The sequence below is a fragment of the Nanorana parkeri genome, unplaced genomic scaffold (assembly GCF_000935625.1).
Source record: "Nanorana parkeri isolate BGI_ZX_2015 unplaced genomic scaffold, ASM93562v1 scaffold14, whole genome shotgun sequence".
NCBI lineage: Eukaryota > Metazoa > Chordata > Amphibia > Anura > Dicroglossidae > Nanorana > Nanorana parkeri.
This window is the reverse complement of record NW_017306282.1, coordinates 953,731-966,273: the sequence shown is the minus strand read 5'-3', so window position 1 is coordinate 966,273 and position 12,543 is coordinate 953,731. Positions and strand designations below refer to the sequence as shown.

The following is a 12,543-nucleotide window of genomic DNA, read 5'->3' as shown; positions in this document are numbered from 1 at the left end:
TTTAGTTTATTTACTTTTTATAATTTTTTTATCTTACTATTGTTTATTTTTTATAATTATTTTCTTATTTTTTAATAATTTGTTTCTTATTATTCTTTACTTTTTAATCACCTTTTTATATTTCATATTTTTGAAATGTTAATTTTTTTTTTTATTTATCATTAAAAAAAAAATTCCACCTAACTTTATTGCTATTACACAGGAGAAAAGAATACCCTGTGTGATAGCAATTGGAGGTGACAGGTTCTCTTTATTGACCCTGTCACCTCCAACTGTGCTGGAACTCTTGTGACAAGTGAGAGAGGAAGAGCAAAGCTCTCCACTCTCACTGTGTACATGAAGCGGCAGGGTTACTTTTAACCCATGCCGCTCTGCTCACTGCAGTGAGGAGAGACTTGGTCGGCGGAGGACGGAACCAGAGGAGAGAGGTAAGTGCAGGGAGGAGGAGGCTGCAGACTGTTTACATGTGATCTCGGCTACATTGCCGAGTTCACATGTAAACGAACAATCGGCTTCCCTCACTCTACATTTAGTCCTGCTTTGCACAAGCAAGAGGGCAACCTGCCGCCCGACGGCCGGAACTTCCCCACAAGGACACCGCTGCCGTCCCTCTCAGGCACATCTGCCATAATGTGCTAATACTTTCACATTATCGCTAAAGACATGCATGAGAATGTGAATTAAATTCTGCAGCTTTAGCACAAGGATAAGGACCCATTCGCACCTATTTGTGTGAACACATGGCTTACCACAACACAAAGGCAAAGTATTAATTTTCAATGGCACTCCAATATACTGAAGGAATGTAGCTGTGATGCAATGCACTACTGTGTGCTGGGGTGCGCTGCATTGGGGGGAAAAAGGTGCATGTCTGATTTTTGGCCAGTGTTGTGGTGCATTGGAAAGCTATTCACTTGAATGGGCTGCCTTAACATGCAGTACCCTGCATGTGGTAATGCACTGCATGGGGCCCAGCACATGTGATTGGGCCCTAAGCATCTTTATTGGAGTCATGTGAATATATTGTTTAAAATCGCAGGTGCTAAAAACAACAGTCACTTGAAAATACGGATCCTCATTCTGGTGTGTTAAAGTGACTCCATTGCCTGACAAGGCAAGAAAAATATTCCCATGTGATTATATGTGCATTTAAAATATTTTATCCATATTATTTACCTGTAAAATCCTCCTTTGTGTAGACAACCAAAAGCCCCAAGACTTCTGCCTGGCGCGACCATCTTGGACGCGTTGTCAGCAGCCCCAGCAGACTCATAGTTGTCACTCAAGTGAAACTCTATAATATTCCCCTTCATTTCTATTCCCCAACAGATACATAACAAGTTATGTAGGGAGGTTAAGGAAGAGGCAGGGGAGCTGGGTCAACACAGAGTAATTAACCATTCCCAGTAGAAGAGAGGGCTATGACATGAAAAGAGGGATTTGCTGTGGAATTAACTTTTCTTGGAGTAGTTACATTTTCTAGCTTAAAAGCCCACTGTAAAGTGCTGAAAAACAATGCAAAGTAGGCATTTAAAATACTAGATTTTTCTGTGATTTTACCTGCAATTTTTTAGGCTGATGACAGGGTCTCTAACTTTATGAAATGATCCTCCCATGTGGCTAATAACCTCTCAACTTTCAGAGTTATGAGTCTCAGTCTGCACTGAGCCACTGAGAGTTCCCTCTAGTGGCTAAAGGTATAGATCTCTGCATTACATATAATAAAAATATGGTGCAACAAGCTTGTTAAAATGTGAAAGTCCTTTAAAAAAATAGTTTAACGTAAGCACAGCAAAAACAACTAAAAATATGGGCTTGTTGAAAATACACCATGATAGAGATCCAAGTGGCATACAATTCCTGCCTTTTCTTCTATTCATTCATGTTTCGTGTCCGTCAATGTCACCATTTACTGTTTGCAAAACAAATTCCACCCTCACCTTTATCTTCTAGCTAATTGGACAGAGGTTTAGGGGGAACTAGTCATTAGTGAGAAATAAATTAGGCTCTGGTTAAAAAGGAAAGGATCACCTTTACGCCACTATACACAGCACACGCTATTCCTTTTATTCCTCATTTAGACAAGATGGTTGCATCGGTTGCCAGGCTGCTGTAAAATTATGCCCAGAAATGTATCTTACACATTAACGCCTGCTGTTCCCCATTTTCCTCCTTTGCGGCTCAGTCAATACGACAGGAATTCAATAAGTGGGCTTTTTATCTCTTTGGTAAAACAGAAACCATAAGAAAATAAAAACTTGTTTCTCAACGACCATTGTGCTGATTCTATGGCCCATTGTCTGGCAGCGCACATCCACATGCTCTTTTAGGTGTCTTTGCATCGTGCTTTAGGATCCTTTCTGGGCAACAAAAGTTAGATTTAAGTTGTACGGGGTGTTGGGGGTGCAGCAGTGCTGCGTTGTACGTGTCATTAGGCAGAGGAGTGTTGTGAGCAAAGCAGGCCTTTATTCAAATTTCTGGACCCCGGTTTCATCTCATAGAACAATGAGATAGAGGCGTCTGTCTATTCAGTGATTGTAATTGGAGGTGCCATTCTTTTGTCAAGAAGTGGTGAAGCTCGATTTTCTGTGTCATCTTTGAGTTTGTTTAGATGGCAAAAGCTGTCTGGCGTGTCAAATTAATCTTGGTGTCACTGCTATCAGCTTTACCAATAATACTATGACTAGCAGGTGTCTTGTTACCCTTTTTATGTGCACCAATTATTTATTTATTATTACCGAAAATGACACATGCTGTCACTGCTGCTACTGAAAAATAGGATATATTTGTACTCACCATAAAATCAATTTCTTTAAATTCATGAAGGGGAAACAGGAAGGCTTAAACCTTTAGAACATTCAAAAGCAGTGCACCCAAGGGGTGGGCAACACAGCAAACATGCCAGCAGCAGAAAGAAAACAAAAGAAAACTGGAACTGCTAGCAACTCAAAAAGGTACCTGAAGGACCCAACGATTGAAGCTGGAATCAGATGAGGCCTCAACATCCACCTGATAGAATGTGTGAACGGAAGACCAGATGGCAGCCATGCAAAACTGATGTTTGATGCCGAAAAGTTCCAGAAGCACTCAAAGATCTAAAAGAGTGCGCCTTGACCGGAAAGGTTGGAACCGGATTCTTGTAACCATACAGTAGGCTTGAATGGTGGTCTGTCTTAGCCACCTAGAGATGGCACAGCAAGATGCCAAAGCACCCTTGCGGGGTCCATCAGGGATTAAATTAAAGTAAAATATTGAGCATATCAGCTGTTAAAAAAAAGACTCCACTGGGTTGTGATTAACGAGAAACTGACAGGCAAACTACTCGGTGGATTGGACACATTTCGCAATGTTTGGGATTTGTGGGCCTCTAATTTTTTACCACCTAATTTTGATAAATCCTTGCTGGGAACTTGAACATTGGAGCCTCCCGATCATACAATAAATATTCAACCGTAAATATTCCCCTCGGCCCCCTTCTCCCTCTTTCTTCTCATTCTTTGCCCTTCCTCACTTTCTTTCAAATTCTAGCTTTAGTTTTCACCCTTTTCTATTTCTTTTTCTTCAGATTTCTTATGTTTATCATGGTCGTCTGATGCACCTAACTATGCAATTGTTGACTAATGCACACTAGTCCCCCATGACTTCCTATGCCTAACTTGCTGTAATATTGATAAGTGATTTGTACATGTGCCTCGGACGATCCTTTTGTATCTCTATTTGTCCTTTACAACCTGTTTACTGTCATAGATATTCTTGTTCGGTTTTTCATAAAACAATTAAAAGTATTGAATTTAAAAAAACAAAGTGAAATAGAGGGAAAATTCCTTTTGGTGAACTGCAGCCAGACAAAGGGACATAAGAACAATGTCCTGGTTGAGGTGGAAAGGCAGAAACTACCTTAAGCAAGAAGGAAGACCTGGGCCTCAACAAAACCCCCATGTGCAGAAACAGAAAGGGTTCCTTAAAAGGATAAAGCTGCCAATTTAGACAGTCACCTCACGGAGGTGATGACTGCAATAAACAACACCTTGTGGGTGAGAGAAGAGAAAGGAATATCTCTAATGGGTTCAAAAAGCAGTTTCTGAAGTGCAGAGAACCATATTCAGATCCCATAGAGTCATAGGGGGGAGACCCTCTGTTCAAAGGTCTTAAACAGAGATTGAGAGCCCAATGGTCTCTAATACAGAAACAGAACAAAAGTGCCGAGAGCCAAAGAAAGGTCAATATTCTGTTATACAGAATTTACAGGGCAGAAACCTGACCCTCAATAGTGCTGAGAGCCAACCACTGGTCAAAACCCAGCTGCAGGAAGACAATTTGTCCAACGGGGCAACTCTTGTAGTGAAAGCCCTAAGACTCACACCAAATGAAATATGCCTTCCATGTCCAATGACTGACCTTGCTAGGAGTTTTCCTAGCATTTAGCATAAAAGAAATCAGACTCAGAGATGACCCTAACACTGTGAACCTGGGCTTCAACAGCCATGTTGTGAAAGAAAGCAACAGTAAAGCACGATGGCAAACTACCTTGGGACAGAAGATTTTGATGATTTGGAAGAGCCTGGCAATTGTCTGCTCCTTGAGTATACAAGGCTGACAAGGCTGCAATGTAAAGTTCTGCCCAGGAGGAACCTTTGCAGATTTTGGACAGTTAGGACCACACTGTCCACCAAAACCTGTGTGACTGTTGATCAGCAGAAGGTCATCTAGGTGACACACAATAAAGATGCCATGGGAGTGCAGCGAGAATAACCCAAGAGCCAGCACCACGGATGATGCACCAAGGCAGGGCCACAAACTGGTAGTGCAGTTTTAGCCTGTCAGCTAGGGTCAAGACAGGCTGCACTGTGGGGCCTGTCAGTAGAAAAATGCCTCCAGCCTTTGTCAACAGGGTACTTGAAAACAGGTGCATCCCCTGTAGCATGACTAAAGCTTTATTAAGACAGGAAAGTCCCTGACCCACCAATAGATTATTACACTTAACAAATTCTGCTTGAATGGGTATAATGCTAATAAACTTTTGGGAGGGAAAACAACTTGTCAGGGTTTTTCCAGTCCCCATAAAAGTAAGATTGAGAACAGCAGGTGCACCAGGAAAATCTTACCATAGTGCTAATTGCAGTGAAATCCTCGTGGACCGCAGCAGAGGGGCAAAATTCTAGACCATTCGTGTTTGTCATCTCAAGGGGTACACTGCAGGAAGCACTGAAACTGTTAGTGAAGCATGTGCTGGAGATAGCCAGTACAGCAGGACTGTACCCCATGTGTCTGCAACTGTGTATGTCGCTCTGGAGAGAGGAACACAACTTTGCTCAGGATATAAGGCTAGATACTCGAGAACCCTGTTCTAGTAATGTGGTAGCTTCCGGTGTTTGGACAGTATGGCCTACTCACTAACTTTAGATTGTAAGCTTCCACGAGCAAGATTCTCTTAGCTATCCATTCTCTTCCTTAATTATACTGTAATTATACTGTCGCCCTTTGTGTGAAGAGCTGTGCAAACTGTTGCCGCTTTATGAATCCTGTATTATACTAGTAATAACAATAATAATCATGCTCACAGAGTGAGTCACCCCTGGGACTGTACCATAGAAGGATCTGGAGAGAACCTACATGTCCAACTTAATCAGTACACTCTGGCCTGGAAAGGGCCAAAGTGTGGAGCCCGGTGACAAAGGTCACATTCCAGGTTAGCCCCTTAATGTCCAGTACAGTGGGGTCTAGGTACTAAACTCTAAAGACAATATTAGAAAAGGCTGAGCCGCATAGCTGCATATACAGACCAGCTCAAGCAGTGATGTAGAAGAAATCTCAAAGAAAAAAACTCCCAAAAAGTTAGACTTTTTTCTGCAGAACATCAACCATCCTCCTAGGACACTAGCAAAAAAAATGAGGAATACTGGGAGTAGGAGTGCTTACACCGGGCTACAATATTTTTTTTTTCTTGCCAGAGTGCAAATCCTCCTGTCGGTGGCAGTGTAACCCAAGAGTCTCTGAATTACTGTGTCCCTTAATGAACAAGAAAAATATTTGTTTGCAAATATACTTATTTTTTAAAGCTGAAGAGCAACATACTTAAATTGTGCCTTTCCTGGTTCTCCACACCACATCAAAATGCTACTGAAATTTTGAAATAAAACCCCTTTTTCTTAAATGCCCTTAGCTCTTATGCAAGCAATGGGTCGGCTCTTAGGAAGAGGTATCAAAATGCCTTGATGGGCGTGTCTGGAGGATGAATGAAAGGGACAGGCCAGGGATATTTATTCCTGGGAGGAAAAGCTAGATGATGCTGGATGTCCCTGCCAAGAACTGAGGATACAGCTTCTATTGCCCACTACGAGAAGCTAACAGAGTGCAGCGAAATCAGAGTAAGCATTTTCAATGCAGGAGAGGAGCCTGTAGAACTGTGCATGACTGAAGTTGAGGCTGAAATTAAGCTTTAAATCTGTTCACAATGTGAAAAAAAGGTGACCACTGGTCTAATCTGGCACTCACCTCTGTCTAAAGAAGCTTTATTCAACACAAGGGCATCTTCAATGTCATACCCGCTATAGCTCATCACAGCCACCGTTGCATTTTGTCCTGCTGGAAGTCTCTCAAAGTCGATAAGCTCAATGGTCTTGGTTTTCACCATCGGCCGTTGTGGGTATGCCAGTAAATACATCAAAGTGTCAATTCTGTTCCTCTGATTGTATCCAATTGTCCCTGATGAAAAAACAGAAAATAAAAGTTAAATCATATTTTTTAAAATGATATTTTGCATATAAAGAAGTTTCGGTAATACATATTATGGGGACACAGAAAATCCTATTAAAACTCATCTGTAACCTTCAAGTAGATAAACATAAAGTACAATTAAGTCCAATGCACACTTGCTTAACGCCCATCTCCTCGCAAGGGTCCTCTCTCCTTATGATGATTTTCCTAATTCTGAGATCCATGCCCCTAACTGGCACTACTTCCAGAAGTGGTAACCGGTGGATCAAGCACCGCACTCAGCATTTGGGCCAGACTGTTACTTCTTCGTGATGTCATCGTGCTGCACAGTTTGAGAGGACCATACCACTGGTCAATCTACAGAAATTTTCCACTTCACATATTAAGGGGAGTATTTTGGGCTTTTGTCTTAAGGTTTTTTTTTTTTTTAAAGTAACTCAGTGATTACTTAGTAGAAGCGGTGGGGATCCAAGGGGACACAGAGGATCCAGCTGCCCATCGGGGAGGAGCAAAGCCTTCAGGATGCTGAGCGAGGCAGTGAATGGACAGGAGCACTCAGTACAGAGGCTACCTTTTCATTCATAACAGGAGCTCAGAACAGTGTCCTCAATCTCTTTTTCTATGTTAAAAGGGAAATATCGGGGGTCTGTTTAGACTCATAATATTTTGTCAAAGCCGCATACAGTAAACAAAAATGTAAAAACTTTTGACTGACAGAAATATTATTTTTTGTTTAAAAATTTAATTTCGGTGCATCCCTAGTAAAGATCTGATAGTCTAATACCGAACATGCAATGCAGCAGCCTGCAAATCCATTTTTCTGACAGGCAAAGCTCCAAAACATTTTGGTAGAGTCTGAAGCTTGCCTGATCCCTCCCCAGCTGCCACACATTCTTACTGGCCCAACAGTATAATGGGCTGTCTCACAGGCTAGTAGGAATGTGCACGAGTCATGATGGGGCAGCCAAACTCCAGACACTAAGGTTAAAAACCGACCGCGCTATAGGCTCCATAATTTATTTTGTGTTTTTTTTAACACTCAGGAACCAAGGCTATTGAGATTGTGCATGTGAATAAATCAAAGTATAAGCTGAGGTTACCACCAGTAAAAACTACATGACAAAACAATTGGTAGACCCGGAAACTAGGCAGCTGAAATAGGCAAATCCCACGTTTTCCTGTAAAAAGTTAGCTTAGCCATTCCTTTTCTGCCTGAGTTTCCCTACTGAAACTTAACAGCATATCTACAGCCAAATGTTTTTTTATTATTATTAGCAAGAGTAGGGGAAACAAATCACTAACGACAGCTCCAATCACTAGAAATGGTGCTCTTATGTCCACTGGGAAACAAACACTTCCAAATGTGGATCTCCTTGGTCACCCTCAGTTCTCACTGGTTCCTTCCTCTGACCTCATAACACTGCAGGAGAAGATGGGGACATGAGGTCAGAGGGAGGAACAAGTGAGCTTCAGGGGATCATATGGAAGTATATGTTTCCCAGCAGACATAGGAGGACCAGTTCTAGTGACTGGAGTTTAGAAGTGTGGGCATCAAGAAAGGGTAGTATTTCCTGCCTTCTTCTACAGGTAAGAGCAGGGATTAGAGAAAAAAAAAGGGTGGGACAGGGTTCATTGTAATGTAACGGGCAGCCTCACTGGCCAACAGACAGGCTTGGCAGAAAGGACAGGGTCAAGCTACAGAAAGAGCCCAGAATTGCATTTACAATTCAGGGATTTATATCCCCAGACCCACTTATTGTTTGCACATTTCACTGAAGGCAACCTCTCTTTATACTTGTATATTTTTCATAGCACAGTCCACTTAAAATGGACACGATTGATTTAACCACTTATGGGCCGCAATAAGTCTAGAGATGGCGGCTCGCAGAAGTGGTTAAAACAAGAACACAGCTGCTGCAGCAGATCTCTGCTTCCTCAGCTTCTTTGGGGGCCCTGGGTGACATTAGATGTCTCCATAAAGAGGACCTGTCATGGCCTATTTGCCATTACATAGGGGGCTTGTTAGCAATGTGATAGCAATAAGGTTAGTGTTTAAAAAAAAATTGAAGTAACATAAGAACAAAATAAAAAATTCGATTTAAAAAAAAAAAAAAAAGTCCCCCATCCCTTCCAGGCAAACACACATTGGTGCGCCTACGAACGAAAAACGACAATTGCGCTACACCTTACATATCGTCGCGAACGTCGGAGTGGGAGCAAGAATTCTAGGGCCATCAATTACTGTTAGCACTAAACTGATGAGCGGTAGAGTTTAAAGTGTTCTCTAGGGAAAATTTTGGGTATTGGCGTTTTTTGCAGCTTCACGGGTGAACGCAATTTTAAGGCTTAACATGTTTGGTATCTATTTACCCCTTGTGACCCCGTCTTTATTTACCCCTTGTGACCCCGTCTTTCATATTTTACAATAACATTGGGTATTATATTATGCTTATGTGCACTTAATTTTTATTTAGTTTATTTTTTCCTAAAAATCCTGGTTTAATAAACCTTTGTGCAAAAACCATGCAACATAAAAAATTGCAACTAGCATTTTTTTATTCTACAGGGCCTCTGCTTTCAGAACATATATTGATTGGGGGTTTGAAGCCGTTTTCTAGCCCAAAATTTATATTTTATCATGTGTGCGCAAATAGTAAGAAAATGCTCCGGACAGCAAGTGGTTAAAAGAAATAACCCTTCAGGTTTCCTGCAGCATCACCTTATTTGTTCTTTTTTATTCTCTATATGAATTATGCATTTTCTACTGTACAAACAGCCCACCATATGGACATTAAATGCGCCCCATATTGGGCATGGTTTACCGGTTAATGCCCAGCAATTGCCTGCAGCAGTAAAATACAGAATCCAGGCATACTGATGCAATTAACCAACCACAGAACAAAACATTGATTTTAGTTCATTTTAGATTAAATTTCAGGTCATAACAAGTCAGATGTTCTGTATTGTTATGTTCACAATCCTCCCAACAAAACGGTTTATAGCTCTATAAAGTTACTGCGGTTATTATAGAGGTGATACAGAAAACTACAAAAAGGGACCAGAGCAGAGTCACTTTGTTCTGAAAAGAAAATTAACCACATCTCGGTTATTCCAAAAAAGCACAAAGTTTACACAATGATGAAGATGCTTGTAAGAAAACCAAAGCCAATGACACGACAAATTTTTAAACTACTAAACTACTCGAATTCCAAGTTCCATGTTCCAAACTCCAAGGTCCAAGTTCCGAATTCCAAGGTCCGAATTCCGTATTCCAAGTTCCCAATTCCTAGTTCCCAAATCCGTATACCAAGCTCCGTATTCCGTTTTCCAAGTTCCAAATTCCGTTTTCCAAGTTCCGTATTCCGAAATTCGTATTCCAAAATCCGTGTTCCGAAAACAGTATTCCAAATTCCGAAATCCGTATTCCAAGTTCCGTGTTCCAAGTTCCCAATTCCGTATACCAAGCTCTGGATACCAGGCTCCGTATTGCAAGTTCCAAGTTCCGTATTACAAAATCCCGCATGCCGAACTCGGGAACGCCGAACTCGGGAACGCCGAACTCGGGAACGCCGAACTCGAGAACACTTTATTTGAAATACGGAATTTTTAAAAAAGGAATTCAGAATACAGAATTTGGGATATGGAATCTAGAATACAGAATTCAAAATACAGAATTTTTATGGTATGTAATCTGTATATGTTTATGGTTACTCAGTGCTTTAGAAAACAATCATTTAGTTAGGGTTTACCTCTACTTTCATTAGAGCAGAAGAAAAAATACAAATTCCATGCCACATTAGCTTACTGGAAGAAAAATAAAAATAAAAAAAACAGACCCTGGATTCTAGTACGGCAGTAAATACAGTTTTACCAGCTGGCCTGATCATTGGAGGGCAGATGTCTAATGATGAAAGTTGACTTTGCCCACAAACATTTAAAGTGTATCTAAACCCAAAAACAAAATAAGAAATTATATGTCACAATTTACAAGTCCTTAGAAGGTGCATTTGTTTCTGCTGCCCTTTTTTCCTAAATCTTTAACTGGTGATCCTGCCAGTAACACATTTCCTGTCTTGCAGGATCAACAGGTATTTTTTGCAGTTATTATAAACATATATAAAAAAAAACATAAATTAATAGGAGCAAATAAGAGAAATGTATTGTTAGGTTTACACACACTTTACAATTCAATACTTTGTATGCATTACAACCACACAAACTTTCTCCATCACTTGTCAATATAAGATTAAGTAATCAAACTCTAGTTCCAGCACAATCCTCTATTGATTGTTGCATATTCTGTCTAGTGCCAAAATATCTTCAATAATGGGTTTTATCAGCTTCCTTATTCTTTAGTCAGGTGTTTAGTAATAACACGCAGAAACAAAGGCCTTTTTTATTGCTGAAGATATCTAGCAGCTTTTGTATCCCAACCATCAGTGGTAACGTCAGTGCATTGTATCCAGGGAGCTAAATGTGCAAGACCCGGGGTCACAGCAGCTGAATACACCCAGCTCAGAAAACAGAGACAATGAATTGCAAATGACACTCCAGACAAAAAGCAGAGGGAGAAGGAAGGAGCAAAAAAAAACCTAATTCACTGCAACTACCACAAAAGGACTGTGCTTGGACTGAATTGGCTTTCTGTACACATTGATCTTGTATGACTGTGTGTGGTAAGAAACTAAACCTTCCACAGAGGGCAGACAAGGCAGAATCTGGAGTCCTGGGTGGTTGTTACTGAATATTAAAGCTGAATTCCAGGCAAATATAAAATACACAAACTGAAGCAGGTCTATAATCATTAATACCTCATTAAATGTATTTTTAAATGCAAGCAGCGTTAGGAACCAATTCTGGTTTGGGACCAGCCTGTGCTTGTACAGCAAAATGCATACTGGGAAAGGGAGTGCTCCTTACACTGTCCATTCACATATTGGGGAAGGGACATGACCTGTAAAGCTGACCATACACCGTTATATTTTTTTTGCTCAAACTGCAGGCTGAACGAAAAAAAAATATCACAGATTCCTCCATCCACGCTAAACAGCATGGATGGACGAATCTCCTTCTGGGCTAGTGTATTCCGACAGCAGTGGGTGTCCCGTTGTTGGAATACCCGAACAGTGACTGGCCGGAAATTTTCCTGCCAGTTCCTTAAATTTCAAGTAAAATAGCTCCCATATATGTATTTCATCTGTGTATTTAGTGGTTTGCCTGGAGTTCAGTGTTAAGTATTTTTTCAGACTAGCTTCGCTTGGCAGTCATAATGTAGGTCACATATCACACTAGCCAAATAATGGAAGATACACAAGCAGAGGGTGGCTTGAATACCAATATACCGGTATCGGTGCATTCCTAATTACCCAATTTTTGGGTAAAATATAAAAGACGGAGTCACGTCGGGTAAATAGACACCAAATTTGTCAAGCCTTAAAATTGCATGCACCCGTGAAAATCGCAGAAAACTAACATACCCAAAATTGGCCATAGGGGGCACTTTAACATGAGCAGCTTCACATGTATTGTCAACCGACGCACGTGTGTGTGTGTACAGGCAGGGGACTTTAAAATGTTTATTCTTTTTATTTTCTTAAACTTTTTTCTTTTTTTTACACATAACTTTATTGCCATCACATAGGGGGCTAAGAATCCCACTATGTGATAGCAAGTTTACAGTGACAGATCCTCCTTATGGCACCTAGGGACCCCCCAAAGAAGCTGATGAAGCAGAGATCTGCTTCACCAGCTTCTCTATGGCTACAAAAGCTGGAGAATTGACATCTGAAGGCGGAAATGATGTAATACACATCATTTCCGCATTCA

General features: G+C 40.9%; 1 protein-coding gene across 1 annotated transcript in view; it reads right to left on the bottom strand.

The window, feature by feature from the left end:
- The window catches only part of POLR3B (RNA polymerase III subunit B), an 83,767-nt gene that overhangs the window by 22,742 nt on the left and 48,482 nt on the right, over nucleotides 1-12,543 (bottom strand). The window contains exon 20 of the mRNA XM_018557770.1: nucleotides 6,496-6,705. Within this exon, the coding sequence (XP_018413272.1) occupies nucleotides 6,496-6,705 (210 nt within the window). The remainder of the gene's footprint in view (nucleotides 1-6,495; nucleotides 6,706-12,543) is intronic.